We start from the raw sequence: 20,096 nt of genomic DNA, 5'->3' as shown, positions 1-20,096 counted from the left end.
TAGTGTAGGGCTGGTGCTGTCCTGTCTGCTGTGCCTGCCTGGGCTGGTGCCATCTGCTGTGCCCACCTGAGCTGGTGCCGTCTGCTTTGCCCACCTGGGCTGGTGCTGTCTGCTGTGTCCATCTGGGCTGGTAGCATGCTGCCTGTGTCGTCAATCGCTGCTGCATCGGTCAGGGGTGCTCTGGGCCCCAAGTTGTGGACAAAAAAAATAAAAAGTCTAAATAATAAAAAAAAAATTGTGTGCGCGTTAGCCGCATTTATTCAGACAGCAATCTAGTGCTGCCTGTGTCGTGAATCATTGCTGCCTTGGTCAGGGGTGCTCTGGGCCCAAAGTTGTGGGCAAAAAATAAATAAAAAATCTATATAATAAAAAGTGTACTTTTTTTTGTGTGTGCGCACGTGTGCGTCAGCCGCACTTATTCAGACAGCAACCTAGTGCTGCCTGTGTCGTCCATCACTGCTGCCTTGGTCAGGGGTGCTCTGGGCCCCAAGTTGTGGGAAAAAAAAATCTATATAATAAAAAGTGTATTTTTTGTGTGTGTGCGTTAGCTGCAACTTGGCAACACTATTGCTGCTTGCAAGGTGACTCTGCTGCAAGACCGCAGTGAATATGGAGGGCAGTCAGATAACAGGAGCAAGAACCACATGTTGTAGCTGCCGGCAGCAGTCATGATGATGCAAGGCCGTCAACATCTTCGTCCTCTATGAAGGCCGATGCTCCGGGGCTTAAGTCAGGCCATGGACATGGAAAAGCAACTTCTTTTACTTTATTAAAGAAAAATAAATCTAAAGTCAAGTTGACTTTAGATAAACAAAAAAATTGGCAATATGCCATTCACTACACAAAGTGGCAAGGAAAGGATTGGCCTTTATTTATGACTGGTGGTTCTAGTGATGATAGCCCTTCTGCTTGTTGTAGTAGTGGTGGTACTATAAAAAAAAATGAAAGTTGTTAAGAAGAAGACGAGTAAGACAGCTCCGGAAGAACCAACTGTGTGCTCCGAGAAAATCACAAATCCCTGAGGAGAGTGCAAGTGTGTCCGCAGTTGCCATGTGTGAGCCAGACCTTTCAAATAGTGTACTTGGGGATCCTCCTTCCAACATTTGTGTGCCCTCTGTAAATGTGGGGAAGGGCAGTCAACATATTGCTGACGTAGTCATCGAGGATGCTTCTGTGGAATTGCACAAGGAGGATGAGGAGGATATTTCGGTAGTTGCCACTAAGGATGATGAGGATGTTGTTGATGAGGATATTGATGCAGAGGATGTCGTTTGTGTAAGTCAGGCAACAGTTGTTGCCCATGGTATGAAAAAGCCCACTAATGTTGTCATGCCGGGGATAAAGACAAAAAAATCCGCTTCTCAAGTGTGGAATTATTTCCACCCAAATCCGGGCAACAGTTGTCAAGCAAGAGTGAGGGACCTTAACCATCTAGGAACCTCCTCCTTGTTACGTCACTTGGAGCACATTCATCAAATTCCAATTTGTATGCAGCCAAGTTCCAAAACTAAAAACATCACATTTGTGGGCCTTGGTCTTCATTGTGTGAAATTTTGAGCTTTCTGTGTTTGCTACAAGAGGAGATATCACAAAGTATGCGCTTTTGTTGTTTCCATTGGTTTCAATGCATTTTGGCCTAAAACGAGCATTTGCTGTTTTCTCTTAAACGCAACATGGGAGAAAACAATCAGTCCAGTGTCACCTATCTGCTCCCTCTCTGTGGAATCCAAGCGCCTTCGATCTCCACCACCAACATCTGCATCATCAACATCCTCATTCGTCATCGGAAGTAGTCCTGCTACATTCAATGTTATAAGCATGATTGACTCCTCTCCGATCCATGATTCCTCAGAAGGATCCTTGATGACTACGTCTGTTGCTGCTGCTGCTGTGAGTGGATCGTCATCCCAGAAGGGGACCAGGAGGAAGATTACTTGCAGTACTGTAACCAAACAATTAACTGTCAAACAATCCTTTGCAAGGGCGAACTAGTATGACAGCAGTCACCCAGTTGCACAGCGGATTACTGACGCCATAACAGCTATGCTGGTATTTGATGTACGTCCAGTATCCGCCATTAATGCAGTGGGTTTTAGAGAGTTAATTGAGGTCCTGTGTCCCCGCTACCAGATCCCTTCCAAATTCCACTTCGATAGAACAGCAATTCCCAATCTGTACAAGGACATTAAAAAAAACCTTATTAATGTCCTCCGAAATGCCATTGTACCCACTGTCCACTTGACCACTGATATGTGGACAAGTGGGACAGGGCAAACTAAAGATTACATGACTGTGACAGCCCACTGGGTAGGTGGTTTGCCTACAACAGCATCTACCAAATGCCAGCTGATTCAGAGGCAGGCTACTCTTTGTATAACTGGTTTCACTAAGAGGCATACCACTGAGAGCCTCTTAGAAAAACTCAGGGAAATCATTGCGAAATGGCTTACCCCACTTGGACTCTCCTCGGGATTTGTGATTTCTGACAACGCCAGCAATATTGTGAGAGCATTACATCTGGGCGAATTTTCCAGCATGTCCCATGTTTTGCTCACACAATTAATTTGGTGGTGCAACATTTTTTAAAAAATGACAGGGGCATGCAGGAGATGCTCTCGGTGGCCCGGAAAATTTCGGGACATTTTAGACATTTGGCAACTGCTTGTCGAAGATTGCATGACCAGCAGATACTGTTGAATTTTCCCTGCCATCAGCTGAAACAAGAGGTAGTAACTAGGTGGAATTCTACCCTCTATATGCTTCAGCGGATGGAGGAGCAGCAAAAGGCCATCCAGGGCTACACAACGGCCTATGATATGGCCTTGGAGCGGGAATGCACCTTACTCAAGTGCAGTGGAGAATAATTTCTGTGTTGTGCAAGGTTCTCAAACCCTTTGAACTTACCACACGTGAAGTTAGTTCAGACACTGCCAGCTTGAGTCAGGTCATTCCCCTCATCAGACTTTTGAAAAACAGCTGGAGAAACTGAAGGAGGAGCTGAAATGGAGCGAGTCCGCTAAGTATGTCTAACTGGTGGATCAAGCCCTTGATTCGCTTCACAAGGATCGTCAATCTCTTGAAATCAGACCAATATATTTTGGCGACCATACTTGATCCTAGGTTTAAGTCATACCTTGTGCCTTTTTTTCCAACGGACATAAATCTGAAAAGATGCAAAGAGCTGCTGGTAAAAAAATTGTCAGCTGAAGCGGCACGTGACACGCCATCATCTCCTCCTTCAGTTTCTGTGGCTGCCAGGAAATAACTAAATTTTCCCTACAGAATTCCCTCCGGTCATGCAGATCAGTCACCAAAAAATGATATCTGATCGGGCCCGAGAACTTCCTACTAATAGTGACATGTCTACCGTGACTATGTCTGATATGGTCACCATTCACAGAATGGTGGATTACTATTTTAGGGATAACATCCAAATAGGCATGTCAGACAGTCCCTTTCAATACTGGCAGGAAAAAGAGGCAATTTGGAGTCCCTTACACAAACTGGCTTTGCTTTACTTAAGTTGCCCACCCTCCAGTGTGTACTCTGAAAGAGTTTTCAGTGCAGCCGGGAACCTTGTCAGTGATCGGCGTAGGAGGTTACTTCCTCAAAATGTGGAAAAGATGATGTTCATTAAAATGATTTACAAATTCCATGAGGAAGACCTCTACCAACAATTACATAAAAAAAATTACAGAGGCGCCTATGGTGGATTCCAGCGGTGACGAATTAATATTGTGTGAAGAAGAGGATGTACACACTGATGTGGATGATGAGGACAACGAGGATGACATCTGATGTTGCAATGTAAAGGCAGTTTGTGTATGGGATCATTTCCATGTCCAATGCACATTGGCAGCTTGTTTTATGGGGGTCCAAACAACCCAATCATTTCAGCCACAATTGGCAGTCCCTGTCGCTGAAATGATTGGTTTGTTAAACTGTGAATGTCCTGTTTCATACACAACATAAGGGTGGGTGGGAGGGCCCAAGGACTATTCCATCTTGCACCTCTTTTCTCTGCATTATGTGCTGTTTGGGGCATTGCTTTCTGACATTTTGAATTTGATTGTTTATGAATGTCCAGAAATTATAATGGCCACAGACAGCATCTCCTATATGCCCCTTTCATATTTTAAAAATGGCCACATGTTAGTGCCGCCCACTGCTGTCGCTTAGTTTAGTCAGCCAGCTAACTGGATGCAACATTTTGGCCTTAGGCCTAACCTAGATGAAAAAATCAATATTGTGAGCTATGAGGTGGTCAAAATTGACTGCAAATGACTGGGAATAAATGTTATTAAGGTTAATAATACTGTAGGAACAAAAACAGGCCCAAATTATGTGGTTTTACCTGTTTTTATAATTCTTTGAAAAAAGATCCAGATCCAAAACCAAAACACGCAAGGGTGGTTTTGCAAAACCAGATACAGATCCAAAACTGAAAACAAAACCAAAACACGGGGGTCGGCGCACATCCCTAGTATTAACCTGACAGACAGGAACAATATAGAAAATTCTGTCAGAGGCAGATGATATAATTGATATACTCAATAATACACATATTCTATATGAAAAAGAGGGTAATAGTGTCCCCCTTTATTAAAACTGTAAAACGCTCTTAAGATCAATAAGTTCACAAATGAAAAAATGTCAGTGCAGAATTTAGCATATAAATCCGGAATATAATTGTGAGGATATAGAAATGAACACATCATGACCACGTCAGGAGCAAGCTTTTCTCATCAGAGTGAAAAAGTTTAAACAGTGGATGATACTTTAAACTGATAGAAGATTAAGTTGTAGAATACAAATGTATCATGCCTATGTTTACCCTTCAGGTATAGCGAGTTCAAATGGATTAAAAAATGTTCACAAAAGACAGCACAAAATAAACTACAATTACATGTATAGGTCACAGTAAGTATCAGTACATATTGTCTGTCATCATACCTAACTACGAATCCTAGAATCGCTGTATATACTGGAAAAGCATATTCAATCTCTCTGCATACATTGAGTGCTAACTAAATGATGTCTAACAACCTCATACAACCTGGGAGTAGGGGTGCCTTGGCATTGCGCAGCTGTAAGGTACCCTGAAACACTAATCAGACTTCTATTGTCAGCATCCATAGGCTATGAGAGTGCTCATTATAGAGACTTTAGGTGGGAGAGGTGTATAGGGAGACTGACCCACACCTCTGAGAACCAACGGCTTTCAGCAGCGCACCATAGGTGAACTGCGAGCGTCTCAATACACGAGGTGGTCATAAATAACAAACTAGAGGCGGGAACCCACACAGGAAGTTGTGTCTGGGTTGGGGGAGCGCTCATCTCCCCTAAGCTGCGATTTTGACGGACGGGTACGCTGGCCTCACAGTAGTAGACGCCTACTAGTGCGCTGCTAGTGCGTCTACTACCCATCCCCGGCATCAGACGACAAGGCCCCGGTGGCCTTAGTGAGGCACTCTGACCAGCCCTTCACCTGCAGCAGCCTCCAATGCATTTTCTACACCAGAAGCCTGGACTGCAGCGCACGATTCCCCACAAGCGAGGAATCGCCTTACCTTGTCATCTCCTTGGATCAGATTGCAGTCTGGGCCCGAGCGTCGCTGCTAGCTAAGCTTCGCTGAGACCCGCCGAAATCCCCAAGGCCCGTTTATGACCTGGCGTTTCGGCATCAGCGGAGGTAATAGGAGTCGTAGTACATGCGTCCCTTTGTACTATAAACTCAGTAGTATATGATGCCTAAGCTGTCCTGCTGTTATACTAGGTGCGTCTGGACACTTGCCGAGCGCCAAACAAAAAAACTGAATTCCTGTGCCTGGGGACGGGGTATATAGGGAGAAGGCCCTATACATGCTGGGAGCTTGAAAGCTGTAGCTGTTTGATGCAATGGATTACTCTAACTACATACCCCAAGGTAGTTCCTGTGGACCCTATGGACCCTGAAGAAGAAAAGGTGCGTGTACATTGAACCATCAAACAGCAAAGGTTTCACTATCTCCGTCATTCTAGATGAATTCCGTATTTCGCAATATTTGGATATGGGAGACTCAACCTGTACTTCTTTATAGCTATTCTGGTTTTTTTTTTTTAATTGCAGGAAGAAATTAAAGTTAGTATTAATATCTCATTTTGATTTCTAAAACCGTGTGACAGCATGCACCTATTATATAGGAAAATTCATCTCTGGATGGTCACAAGGACAACTGATAAGGGAGGCAAAGATTTTGTGGGTTTACCTAATATGTATGAGACTGTAACCCAACATCTTACCATTCCCTAATAGGCAGCATCCTATTCACATTTACGTAGTAGCACAAATGTCAGTAATTTCTGTGGAGATGTACTATAGTGGCTATAATCATGTTACAACTTCCCCGGTGATCCCTCATAGACCCACAAAGTATAAGCCTAGTGCTGAAGCGATGTGTCTTACCTCCAGGCCGGCCCCACTGCGCATTCGTGAGATCTTGCATACATCGCAAAATCTCTTCATACATAACGATATTTATTGTAAGTGTGAAATAGCACTGGTTATAGTGCTATTTGGCATATAACACCTCTTCATACATAACGATATCCATTGTAAGTGTGAAATAGCACTGGTTATAGCGCTATTTGGCATATACCACCTCTTCCCCTTTGTGACAACATTGAAATGTAACTATAATAACTATGAACCAGAACCGGTGTTCAGCTGATCGCGATTTACTCTGTGTGTCTAGCAGCAAGAATAATAATAGTAATAATAATAATAATAATAATAATGACAGGTCTATATTTTCCACCACTTTATGTTAAAAACACAATGGTACTGGGATAATTTTGATGCAAGCATTCTTTAGATTCTGTGTCCTATGTTTTTTAACATTACAAATAATACCTGCATCATATTTACATCTATTTCTACAGGTTCCCCAGAAATCTACTGCTGTAAAATTCTTGTAATTTAACAAAAACTGGAAAGATGGAAATAGAATAGCTTTGAAGTGTCCTCAGTGGAAGAGCAGAGTGGTTCATACCTTTGTGAAGAATGGCGTTATAAATACAAAAAACACATCATACAGCAGCAGGAGTCCCAGAAGAATGACACAGGCCTGTAGAATGATATAGGATAAATCAAACAATGTATATAAGATGACAATTCTAAAAATCAGGGATCAATATGAAACGTATTCCAAAACAGACACTAATTTCTTACATTTTTGTAAAATTAAGGGAACAGGGTTTCTTTTAATAAAGTTAGAAAGTCACGGTAACCAACAGTGTTGCAAAACGAGGGAGATTTGCAATTACAGTAGATGAGTTTTATACACTTTCGCCGTCTCACTGACTAACAGAACTATGAGGTTCAAGGTTCTTGTAAAATGATGGAATATAGTGTACAGATGTGAACTCAGTTGCACCAAATAGGCCCTCTCTGTGCGCCAGGTCCCGGGCGACTCAGCTGCGCCAATTGTCTTTTGCATTCAAAATGTGCATGTTATATGCATAAATAAAACAACTGGGAGCGAGAAAACTACATTGCTAGAGTACACTGATCAATTCCATGTGCAACATTTGTACATCTGTGTGACACAGAGTTTGAATATAAAAGGGCTCTGATTCTACCGGTTGTGGCTTTTCCTCACTCCAGGTTCCACTGTGCTTAATCTGCGACTTTTTACGTGTGTAAAATCAATTACTGTACGGTTAACGTCACAGCCTAGCGTCTCTAGTACACTGCGAGAAGCTTTTAGTTTATTCTGTGACTCGTATAGGATGCAAAACTCAAAGAAAAATACTGTACGCTACTCCTCTCAGAGCGTCTCAGTCACCACGTGTGTCAGACACTTGTTGTATGAGGATCTGTACAGCACATCTGGTGTCACTCATAAGGTTTAAGTTTATAATCAAGAACATTATCTCACCTTGAAATTTGGCATTCTCAACGTTTTAATAAAGTTGAGGCAAAATGCAATTCCCAGGATATCTTGGAGAATCCAAATCCACCTAAATAAACAAATGATAATCAGGCATACAGAAATAACCTGACACGCCTGCTTGTAGTCTTATGGTGGGTACACACTATACAGATAGTGATCTCCAGATGATGGTCGTTCATACACACTGAAGGGCCATCATCTGTGTTTGGCCGCGGTTACCGGCGCCCGGGAGGCAGGTCAGGGGCATGTACTGTCACCCTTCCCTGCAGCAGCCGCTTTGTGTGTACGGGCGGTCTGCAGACCGCCTGTACACACTTGACGATGGACAGATATGTCTGCAAATATATCTGTCCATCGGCTGTGCAGCACAGCCAATGCGATATGTCTGTGTACACACCGGCCGACGGGCAGCAGATATATTGGCCAATCAATTGATCGGCCAATATACCTGTCAGTGTGTACCCAGCTCTATGTTACTAATAACAAATCACAATAATAATAATAAACTCAGCAGTCATACGAAGCCTGGTGTACGATCTCACAATGCACACTCTGGGCCAGATTCAGACCCGGTCGCAAGCCCTGAGCTCTCGCAACTGGGTCGATGTTTGCCCACTGGGCATGCGCACGATGGAGCCGGCTCAGTCGTGCTCATGCGCGAGACCCGGTGCTCCGTCGCTCCGGGTCTCGCACCAAAGGGGGCGAGCTATCGATGGTGAGTGACAGCTCGCCCCGTTTGGTGGGCGGGCCGGGGGGGTGGCCGGCCAAACGGAGGCGTTTCCACAGGAACACTTGCCGTTTGGGGGCGGTCCCACAGACATCACCAGTGATGTCAGTGGGAGAGCTTCCGGCTCTGTTAGAGCAGAAAGCTCTCTGGGGCTTGCGACCATGAGACCCTACCACAAGGGTCTCGTCGCAAACCCGATGGTCTTGACCATCAACCTGGCCACTCCAAAAAAAAAAAAAAAACCGCCCGATTCAGAGCGAGCGCTCTTTCAGAGCGTCTGGCTCTGAATCAGACCCTCTGTCCCATTTATTACCACTGCACAGGACCTTCGCAGCGAAACAGTCAGTACAAGCAGTCTATATATAGCATAGTGCAAAAGGCATCACAAGTTTACATTATAGTATACAGTACCTATCTTCATTCCGGAACACTACCCAAGTCACCGACACAGCTATACAAAAGGCAGCCAGGAAGAGGAGTCTCACTTCAGCACTTTTATTGCAGTAGGACACTCTATTTAAGGTAAATAAGACATGTAAGTCACGATACAGGGAGAGCCTGAACTGAACATTACAGTAACATTTTCACCAAACAGACGTCACACCTGCATCTTCCATATGGGATGTGTTGGATCAATGCAGACAGGCAGTTGAACATACTCATTGCAGATGCCAAGCAAAACACACCAATGATGACATACACTAGAAACAAAGAGAAACCGCTATAAATAATTATGCATACACAACTATTATATCAATTTAAATGAAGCAGAGTCCCAGGACTATTCAGAATCTAAAAAGAATAATAATTAAAAAAAACATTACCCATGTGACATTAAATATAGTACAAAGACTAGAACAGGGCAATAAGGGGTCAATACAATTCAAAACGATTGGCCGGGGGAAAGCAGGCACCTCGTGCACATTTTATCATACACCTCAGAGGTGCGCAGGAGGCCAACTGTAATGTTTGGGGATGTACATAGCAGAACCTCATAACCGCACATTCCCAAGAATTGAATGGCTCCCAGAGTTTGTATAACCTGTAATGACTGCTGGAGCATGGTTATATAGAGAACATTGATATCCCTCTTATTGGAGAAATGTATTTTAAAATTTTCAATAATATTTCAGCCTCAGTGAAATATCACATTGAGAAATCGCTGAAGATTACCATACTGGCGGCTAGATGTATCAAAGTTAAATTGTGGTAAATCCTCAATCTGTGCCTGTATTCTAAGGTCTACAACAGCATTTAAGAATCCCCATTATGCTAGAACAGGTATCCACAGCAGATATCTTTCATATTATCACACAGCAGTCCCCAAAGGTTTCTCTAGGGACTGCAATCTGCCCATATGAATCATGCTCCATGCCCTGACAGGTAACGCCACTGGCTACAAAATAACTAACATTGTAGGAGAGGGATCCCTGCTACAGTACTTGCCGCTTGCACATGTCCATAATGAAATCCAGTTAGTACAAAGATAGACGTGACTGATGGCCATTTTATTGGGATCAATGTTACATCTAGCCTTGGAAATATGGTGCTTTCCATCATTACAACTTTTAATGACTGTTTAGTTATAGCAAATTCCTTAAAAAGTTTGGCATATATTTTTGAATGTTATGTCTAATATACATAAAATTGCATTTTAGGACGATACAAGATTTATTAGTGACACTTTTGGACTGCAACTAATCACTTACTGTATGCTATTAGTCAAATGCTGTTATTTTTGTATTGTTCAATTCAGTTGTTTCTCTCATGCAACTTAAACCAGCTTCCATTCACGAGAAATGGATGCAATGAATTGTATGCAACTGGACACGATCTCATTAAAATAGTTTAACTACAGTGAAATGGACTATGATTTTATCATGCACAATTCACATTCATAAAACAAGGGCTTTATTTACGAAGCATTGGCTTTTGTAAGTCACTGCTTCCTGGCTTGTTGCAGGTAAAAACTTAAAACTGCACCTACAGTCAGTGTAAAGCACCCCGGGGTATACACTGACTGCCAGGGCAGTTTTAAAATTTCACCTGCATCCTGCTGGGAAGCAGCATAATAAAGACATTCCAAAAGCCCCCTTAATACATACATTTAAGCTTTATAATGAATTAATGGAGGAGGTGTCTCTAAAGTGGAAGTGGGCTGAACCTTGAAGTTACTTTCTTACACTTTCTAACTTAGTGTTCACGCTAGGCTGCCTTAGCACTGTCTGTTTTCTAAATAGTGGAATACGCCCTGCCCTTTTCCAGAGCGCCAACCTGACTTGCTGAGCTCCAGTCCAATGAGCAACCACCCGTTTCACAGTCGAAGGAGGATGGTATAGCACCGCCTCTGGTACTCTGAGGAAAGACTTGGGGGCTGGACTTGGATGCCTGAAAACTTTTCACGCCTTGGGGGTCGATCCTATTAGCCGCGATGATCTGGCCGGCGTGAGTCGCACTTTACGGCAGCCTGGATTTGCGGAATTTTGTTTGCAGCCCCATAGGGCTTCGAGCAAAATTCTGTGTCTTCGGGCTCAGAGCAAGCTGGGAAGGGTGCGAGATGCCGGCGTTATAACGCCGTTGCAACTGCAACCCGCACCCTTCGCGGCTAATTGGATTGACCCCCCTTGTGTGTGGAGATCTCAGATTCCCTCCATCTGCGTCCTTTTGGAATCTTGGCTCTGCTGTGCTCCTGCACTCTTGGGAACGATTAGGGGCTGACACGGATTTATCCAGCGCAACAGCCTCAGCTGCATGTGAAACAAGGCAGCATTGCTCCCTGACCAAATGAGGCCTGTCTGCAGTTACCAGTGCGGTCGCTCTGAGCAAAAGTGGGCAGCATTAGCCTTGGTACACACTGGCGATATATATTGGCCATTCAATGGAATGGCCGATATATAGCAAGCACGCGTCGGCGGGTGTGTACTAGAGATACAGCAGGTAAAATAAGTATTGGACACATCAAAATATTTCTAAAGGTCAGAGGGCCTGATTCAGACCCGCTCGTGAGTGCTATGCGCTTGCAAGCAGGTCGATGGTGGCCCAGTGCACATGCGCACGACGGAGCCGGCTCCGTCGTGCGCATGCGCGAGACCCGGATAGCGACGGGCAAGTCGTCGCTCCAGGTCTCGTACCAAAGGGGACATGCTGTCGATGTTGAGTTACAGCACGCCCCCTTTGGTGGGCGGGCCGGGGGCGCGGCTGCCCAGACGGAGGCGTTCCCATGGGAAGGCCTACCGTCTGGGGCCGGCCCCACTGACATCACAATCAGCTGAGCCATTCATCTAGTCTCCGGACATCTGCTCACCAGAAACGATCAATGGTTACCAGTCATGAGCACAATTGGAAGACTAATTTATACCACCTATACTGTGCAAGTTTTTTGATTCTATGCATGGCCATTTCTTCACACTTGGGGCACTGCGGAGTAGCATATGTATATTCATTGGAAGCACTGCTGTATGGCATATGTATATTTATGGGGCACACTGATGTATTGCATATGTAGATTCACTGGGGGCACTGCTGTTTGGCATATGTATATTCATGGGGCACTGCTGTGCAATAAGGTTTGCTTTGGAGAAGAATTAAGACTAAATACAAAAGAGTTTAAATAATATGCAGTGGGTCAATGTACACATATTTTGCCCTGTAAAATTAAAATGTGCCCTCTTCAGTGATCACCACTATACCCTAGGGACCACTATACCTTAGGGACCACTATACCCTAGGGACCACTATACCCTAGGGACCACTATACCCTAGACATTTTTATGTGCATCTACACATATAAACACATCCTCGTTTTACACAGCAGTTCCCAAAAGCAGAATGTGGGTGTGCAACTTGTTATAGGCTTGGAGAACAAATAGGTGCCCAATACTAAACGCACTGTGCGTCAATGCATTCTGCAGCTAGAAACTGACCTCTAGGTATTCACTTTTAAGACATCAAAACATAAGAAAATAGGATTCTTACCCAGCCACTTATAAAAGAAATAGAGGAGCAGCAGCATGACGCAACATATGATAACAAACAGGATGACGGTGAGAGGAGTGAAAGTCACGTTTTCATCTTTCTTTTTAACGCCTTCTGGTCCACCTACACTCGAGGAGGGTCTCAAATCTTCCCTGTTATATTAACACAAGTTATTATTTACATTTATGAAATAATGTTCTACAATTTGTCTGAATGCAATAGGCATATCCCCATGTGTTGCTGCAGCTACAGCCATCGTCAGCTAAACTCTGCCTATGTGACCCCTACTCCATGTTTCCCTCTTGTAACACAGATCCATATTATGTCCTACTACACAGGTTCTCTGCCCTTGTGATCATCCTCTGCTTCTACATGTACAACTCTGCAACCCCTCCCACATTACTACTATCATTCTTTACACTCAAATGCTGCAGACTTGTCGGACTTGAATTCAAACTTCTCATTACATTTCTATTCTATTACGCAAGACAAATCCATTATAAAAGGAAAATATGACATTGGCTGTAAAAATACATTTGTAATAAGAGTGTTTTAAAGTGTTGTTTAAAAGGAAAAAAGAAAAATGCCTTTCTTGAAGGAATATAAAGAAAGAAGAGACGTAACTACACAATGCATTTCCTCACACTTACAGTTCTGACAATCCGCTCCAGTAACCTCCGAGGGCGACAGTGAAGACAGAGATGAGAAAGATGACCAGCATACTGTAATCAAACAGGGGGAGCGCTGGAGAGTACAACGTCACCTGGAGGTTTTTTCCAAGGGTCTGAAAGAAAAAAAAAACAAAAGAAAAATACTAATGAACCTTTATATCTCCTATAAATGCATGGATGTGCCTCTGCTCCCATTCTAATTCCAATGGAAGCACCGTGATAGAAGAATGCATGTAACTTTAACATTAGAGTATATCAGGATTCTTATTTGTGCCAAAGTAACTGACCATGCAACGCGTGAAACAGTTACACCACCAATGTTTACTGTGTCTGCATTATAACTTTACACATGATGCTTTACAATCATGTTTAAAAGTTCTAACGCTGACACGGTTACATTGCTTTACAAAAAAACACTACAACAGTGTCAGCATTGTGTAGTCAATATTATGCTTTCAACAAATTGACGGTCAACAGCATGAACATCGACATTACATATTTGTCCCATATATAATAGCACACACACACACACACAATCCGTCCTTAGGGCCTGATTCACTACGGATTGCTCTTGCGATCGCAGCTGCGATTACGCACGGAGGTCTGCTGCGAAAATATACTAATGAATGCAATCGCAAAGCCGTTGCACAGCCAGCAAAGAGACGCCTACTACCGTTATCTCACATGCGTAATACCTTACAGTCCAGCGCATACATCGGGAACATAGAGTAACATCAGCCACTCATGCAAAATTACAGCAGCCCTGACCTTACTTAGAAATTGCTAACCTCGTCGCACGCAGTGAGTACACAAGCTGCGTATGCAGTCACAGTAGCTAATTTTTGCACGCCAATGCAACAGCTTTTAAACGGACAGGCACGCCTGTCTTTCTCTGACCACTACCCCGTCACCACCCCCAAATGCTGACCTCCCGTCGCTCACTCTGCGACGGGTTTCATTCTGCGTGAGTGATCGCAATGCTAACTCACGCACGCGCACCCTGGTACATACACAGTACACACCATGGACCGGTCTGCGTGTGCTTTTGCATTGTGATCCTTGGTGTTGTGGGTTTGCAGACAAACTGTAAAAGGAGCATGTGATACACAGTAAGAAAGTGTCACATGAAAGGCTACCTGCACATTAGGAGCACCCCTTTCCTTAGTATTGTGGGTTGCAGACAAACTGTGAAAGGATCATGTGATACACAGTAAGAAAGTGTCACATGATAGGGTACCTGCACATTAGGAGCACCCCTTTCCTTAGTATTGTGGGTTGCAGACAAACTGTTAAAGGAGCATGTGATACACAGTAAGAAAGTGTCACATGATAGGGTACCTGCACATTAGGAGCACCCCTTTCCTTAGTATTGTGGGATTGCAGACAAACTGTGAAAGGAGCATGTGATACACAGTAAGAAAGTGTCACATGATAGGGTACCTGCACATTAGGAGTACCCCTTTCCTTAGTATTGTGGGATTGCAGACAAATTGTGAAAGGAGCATGTGGGACACAGTAAGAAAGTGTCACATGAAAGGCTACCTGCAAATTAGGAGCACCCCTTTCCTTATGCTGGCCATACACTCTGCAATTATCGGGACGATCTGCCCGATATTGGCGGATCGCCGCGATAATTGCAGCGTGTATGCGGGCGACCGAGGGATAAATATGCTCGGTCGGGCATGCTGGATTGTCCAGCATGCACGTCCGATGCGATATTTACCCGGGAAACTGTCGGCCGCATCGGGCAGTGTATGCCCAGCGCGGCCGACAGACAGACATTTCCTGTGTTCCTTCCTATGGAAGGAACAGGGAAATGTCTCCTCCCCCAGGGGCGGAGCGCGGATGTCGGGCTATACACTGTGAGATTTCTCTCACAGTGTATGCCGGCGACATCTGCGGCTGGCAGGCAGCCAGATAAAATGTCTGTCGGTCTGACAGACATTTTATCTGGCAGTGTATGCCCAGCATTAGTATTGACTTTTTTTTTTTCATTGGCATTTCATTTCCATTTTTTGTGCTAAAAGACAGTTAAACGTTGTCTCATTTATGTTTGTAATTAACCATGAGTGAGGAAATACTGGATTGTCTATCACATGTCATTTTGTGTTTTTCAGGCTTTTTATTACAGTCATAAAAAGGCAAATTTCTGAAGTATAGTGACAAGTTCTTTACAAGTCCTCCTACTGGGAGAAAAAGCTTTCCACAAAGCAATAACCACATCTGTAACGCTGTTTGACATTTAATGATACATCCTGGAAAATAATGTTATTTTACAGTGCCTCCTATCCACACGACTCTTCCAACAGCATGAGGCAAACATTTGCATGCCAGCATCTGGGCCCACAATTCCACCGTATTCCTCATAAAGCCAGGTGCACAAGTAGGCGTGTGAGTCGTTTGCTTTACAGTTTTATACTTCAGTTTGCAATATACCTTAAAAACTTTGATATAATACAGCAGTGCTGGGACAAGCACATCCAGTGACTGAAGGTCACAGGCTTTTCAAGTGCTTTAAGAGTAAAATATTTATATTTTTTCTATAAATTTTCAGTCATTGATTGTTCTGCACAAAATAATTATTTGTCTGCTTATTTTTCACCTATTTATGGAGTCCGTTATTTAAATATTCCCAAAGAACTGTGCAATGCTTGCCTACTTTTGTTAAAGCATTTCAGGGAGATTGTTAAATCAACACCTATGAGCGCGGCGGTAAAGTGGGCGTGTACTGCTGCATCTGAGAGGCGTGTCATAAAACTGATTTACACCCACACGTAAACGATCCCCAAAGCAATTAGTAAGATGTATTTTTTTTTATGAATGATACTTTTCAGGGCTTGCTCATGTATTGTGTTTTACAAGGGATTCCATTTAAGTGGCCAAGCGAAACCTTATATGCATGTAGCCAAAAGGATAATTGTGCCTTATCGCCAATGCAGGGAAATTGCACCGATTATACCATTTGAATGTATACATCTCTAATTATTTTTATTTTTTCCCTAAGTATATAACAGTTACATAATGGGGGTAAGATGCAATCAGAGAGATTGTCAGGGAGACTCCCTGAAATAGTAGCAATCAGGGAGAGTCGGCAAGTATGAACTGTGGGCCTGATTCAGAGGCGCTCGCTCTGAATCAGGGTGGGCGCTGTTTTTTGTAGTTGCGGCCTCCTGGCTGCTCGCATAGCTGTGGGTGACCACCCACAGCTATTGTGAGCGGCCAGGATGATGGTCGCGATGGTCTTGACCATCGCGACTATCGGGCTTGCAACAAGACCCTTGTGGTAGGGTCTCGTGGCCACCGTTTGTGAAGCCACCCCCCGGCCACGCCTACAAAACGGGGCGAGCTGTCGATCAACATCAACAGCCGCCTCTTTTGTAGTGAGCCACGGAGCGAGTGCTTTTTGCGCTCGCTCCAGGGCTCGCGCGTGCGCACTGGGCCACCATAGGCCCGCTTGCGAGCGCGTCTGAATCAGGCCCTGTGCCCCCAATTGCCAAATTAACATGAAAAAAAATGGTGGTTTCAAAATATTTATATTACCCCCTAAAACCGCCTGTACATATAAATATAAGGAAGTAGCTGTAAGTTCCCCAGGGCTGCCCCAGCAGAATATTAGCTGATGAAACCATAGAGGTACCTACCTTCTCCATGCCCATGAGATCATCATATTTCATATAAGCAATGGGTATTTTCAGGTTTTGGTGGCCGCTCCTGTTCTCTGAAGGAGGAGGCTGTAATGGGCAATGCTTTGTTACAGATCAGTTTTCCAATCAAAAGAATTACACTCTCAGTACTATGCATATTGCTATACTGCATTGATCAATTGTATAGGGTACAATTACATTACATTCAGCAAACTGTACACACACCTCTCCTACAAAGTTCTCAGATGCACCCTTTCAATCCCTACTACATGAGATTAAATCTTACAATCCACTTTTAAAGTGGACAGCACATGGATGTAAATGTCAGTAAACTTTTTCTCAATATGCACTAAACTGTACAGTCACTCTCAAGTCCAACAGTCTCTTCATTTCTATGTGGATTATCTAATTTATATTCCATATGGGTGCTACCTGTAATACTTTGCATGGTCCCTAACACAGAATATAGCCTAATTAAAAAAAAAAATACTATTTCAAATGTATTTAAAATCTGTTGGTTGTATTTGAACGGAGTCCATGTAATCCTGGCACGTACCAGGCCTTCCTTACTAGCAATGAGCAGGACTGTAGCATTGCCTTGCTGAGCAACAGAAGCTTTGTCCAAAATGGAGCACTTGCCAATCTTCACCACGACGGCCTGATCCTTCAAATCTGTGCCGGAAATATCTGAATAGTTGCACAGCCAGAGGGAACTTAAATCTTTCATTTTATAGTAAGTCTACAGTAAAAAAAAAATATTTAGTTAATGCATTCCCAACAAAACACAAAAACTGTACAGAGGTTACGGTCTTGTTCATGCAAGACTCAAATAATCCAGGGAGGGGGTCAAGTCAATGAACTGAAATGGGGTACGATTTGCCTTGCAATTATAGAGGCTACCGCAACGAGCTAATATGTGCACAGCAGTATATTGCAGCTATCTACTGCAGCACATCGCATGTAACTGAATAGACCCTATGTATTCTAAGCACTAGACAAGGCCAAATCCACTGTCTAGCAAACAATTGCTGCATCGCTGTTTTTCTACATCACTTATAACATAAGTGATGTAGAAATATGATCTTGTGATATGTATACAACATATAAAAAATAAAATATATACTTACTGTTTCATCATAGCTTTACGCCAGTAACTTTCTTAATATATTCAAGTAAACAACAAGATGGCGGATTGGGTTTAAATTGTCATCCGCTAGCTTTACCATATTTAGAAGTAGCAGAGTTCCTAGGAACATTTTGCTACATAATGTAATATTCTGCTATAAGATAACTGTGATAAACACCTGCAGATTATCGTTAATGACTATAGTGAAGCCATCTTGATGATCCATTAAGCCTAAATAACAATTCATACATGTTGCTGTAATCCATTTCTATAAAATATTTTTACATTTTTACATTAAAGACATAAGATTTAGAATGTCTACAATAATAATAGAAATATTAATAATATAGTGTTGATAGAGAATCCTTAATTTACAGACATACTAAATAAATGAATGTAGACACACAAATAATTACAGAAATCATTTTTAAGAGGAATATGAATACAATTATTTTTCTACTTTAGAAAAACAAAAGGAAATATCAAAAAAGTAGCAACTCTGGCAAACCAACTTACTGCATTGGTATAGGTTGTTGGTAGTGTTGTCCATGTAGAATTGTATGTAATACAATAGTCCTTTGCAGAAGAACCACCATCATTACCTGCACGCAGTATTCCGAGAGTTGCACGTATCTGCAAGATGGTACAGCTGTGAGGTTACACTACACAAATATTATGCAGTTCTATTAATGATTTGTTTTTTCATTCCATGTGCAAATATAGAACCATTTGCCATGAGAAGTCATCTAAGCACAATGTAAGGAAGAAACACTAAAATAAATGCCAACACAAAACATGGCCTTCAGCATGGTGATGGGGCAATAGGCGGTCCTAGAATCGCATGCAGCCCCCCAATCCTTCATTTTCAGTCCCCAGCTGCTTCCTATGTTAACGTCAGATATGTCTGTTATAGCTTGTAACACTAATTTAAAATGCTGATAATAATATACAGGTTGAGTCTCCCATATCCAAAATGCTTGGGACCAGGGGTATTTAGGATATCGAAATAATAGGATTTTGGTACTTACCGATAAATTCCTTTCTCCGATTCCACAGGGGACACTGGAGCCTCAGTACAATGGGGTATAAGGAGTGTGTTAACTGGGAGCTGGCACCTTTAAATAAAAACTACTGGAAGCTAGCTCCCCCCCCTCCATACCCCCCCCCCCCCATTTCAGTCTAAAAACAACTGTGCCCGAGGGGAGCTGGAAAGTAAGGAGAAGGAGACAGAAAAGCTACATTAATCACATATACATAAGAAAAGAACATATACATGAAAACAAGAACAGGTCAGTCAGACATTAAACGCAAACCAGCGTCTGAACCTGTAAAACAGTAACAATGCAGGCAGAACAGCATAGGGAGGGTGTCCAGTGTCCCCTGTGGAATCGGAGAAAGGGATTTATCGGTAAGTACCAAAATCCTATTTTCTCCTTCATCCACCAGGGGACACTGGAGCCTCAGTACAATGGGGACGTCCCAGAGCTTACATCCCGGGTGGGAGAGCGCTGAGAGCCCTGCAACACCGCACGGCCAAACTCCGAAGCGGAGGCCGCAAAAGTATCAAAACGATAGAATCGTAGGAAGGTATGCGTGCCTGACCAAGTGGCTGCTCTACAAAGCTGGTTTAAGGAAACCCCGCGAGCAGCCGCCCATGAAGGACCTACCGAGCGCGTAGAATGCGCCGTAATAGGACCCGGTGGTTGTTGGGAAGCCACCACGTATGCTTGCCTAATAGTGAAGCGAATCCATCTAGAAATGGTCTGTTTGGAGGCCGGCCAACCTGGACGGCCCACATCAAACCGAATGAACAAAGCATCTGATTTACGGAGGGAGGCAGTCCTGTCAACGTAAATCCGGAGTGCTCTGACTACATCCAAGGATCTTGAATTGGAAGAGTCATCCTTAAACACCAGAACCACGATAGGCTGGTTTATATGAAAAGCTGTCACCACTTTTGGAAGAAAAGCCCTTTGAGTACACAGCTCCGCCCTATCTTCATGGAAAATAAGATAAGGT

At 43.3% G+C, this 20,096-nt stretch overlaps 1 protein-coding gene across 2 annotated transcripts in view; it reads right to left on the bottom strand.

Moving 5' to 3' along the window:
* Nucleotides 1-20,096, bottom strand: part of SPPL2A (signal peptide peptidase like 2A) — a 59,566-nt gene that overhangs the window by 24,128 nt on the left and 15,342 nt on the right. For both annotated transcript variants that reach the window (XM_088472820.1, XM_088472821.1), the window contains exons 2-10: nucleotides 18,594-18,710; nucleotides 17,508-17,690; nucleotides 16,949-17,038; nucleotides 13,287-13,420; nucleotides 12,637-12,788; nucleotides 9,266-9,362; nucleotides 9,073-9,174; nucleotides 7,920-8,001; nucleotides 7,032-7,106 (exon numbers count right to left, since the gene is read on the bottom strand). In XM_088472820.1, coding sequence (XP_088328946.1) covers nucleotides 7,032-7,106; nucleotides 7,920-8,001; nucleotides 9,073-9,174; nucleotides 9,266-9,362; nucleotides 12,637-12,788; nucleotides 13,287-13,420; nucleotides 16,949-17,038; nucleotides 17,508-17,690; nucleotides 18,594-18,710 — 1,032 coding nt within the window. The remainder of the gene's footprint in view (nucleotides 1-7,031; nucleotides 7,107-7,919; nucleotides 8,002-9,072; nucleotides 9,175-9,265; nucleotides 9,363-12,636; nucleotides 12,789-13,286; nucleotides 13,421-16,948; nucleotides 17,039-17,507; nucleotides 17,691-18,593; nucleotides 18,711-20,096) is intronic.

This window comes from Taudactylus pleione, unplaced genomic scaffold, assembly GCF_031769625.1.
Source record: "Taudactylus pleione unplaced genomic scaffold, aTauple2 ptg000129l, whole genome shotgun sequence".
Lineage (NCBI taxonomy): Eukaryota > Metazoa > Chordata > Amphibia > Anura > Myobatrachidae > Taudactylus > Taudactylus pleione.
This window is presented reverse-complemented; position numbering and strand designations above follow the sequence as displayed.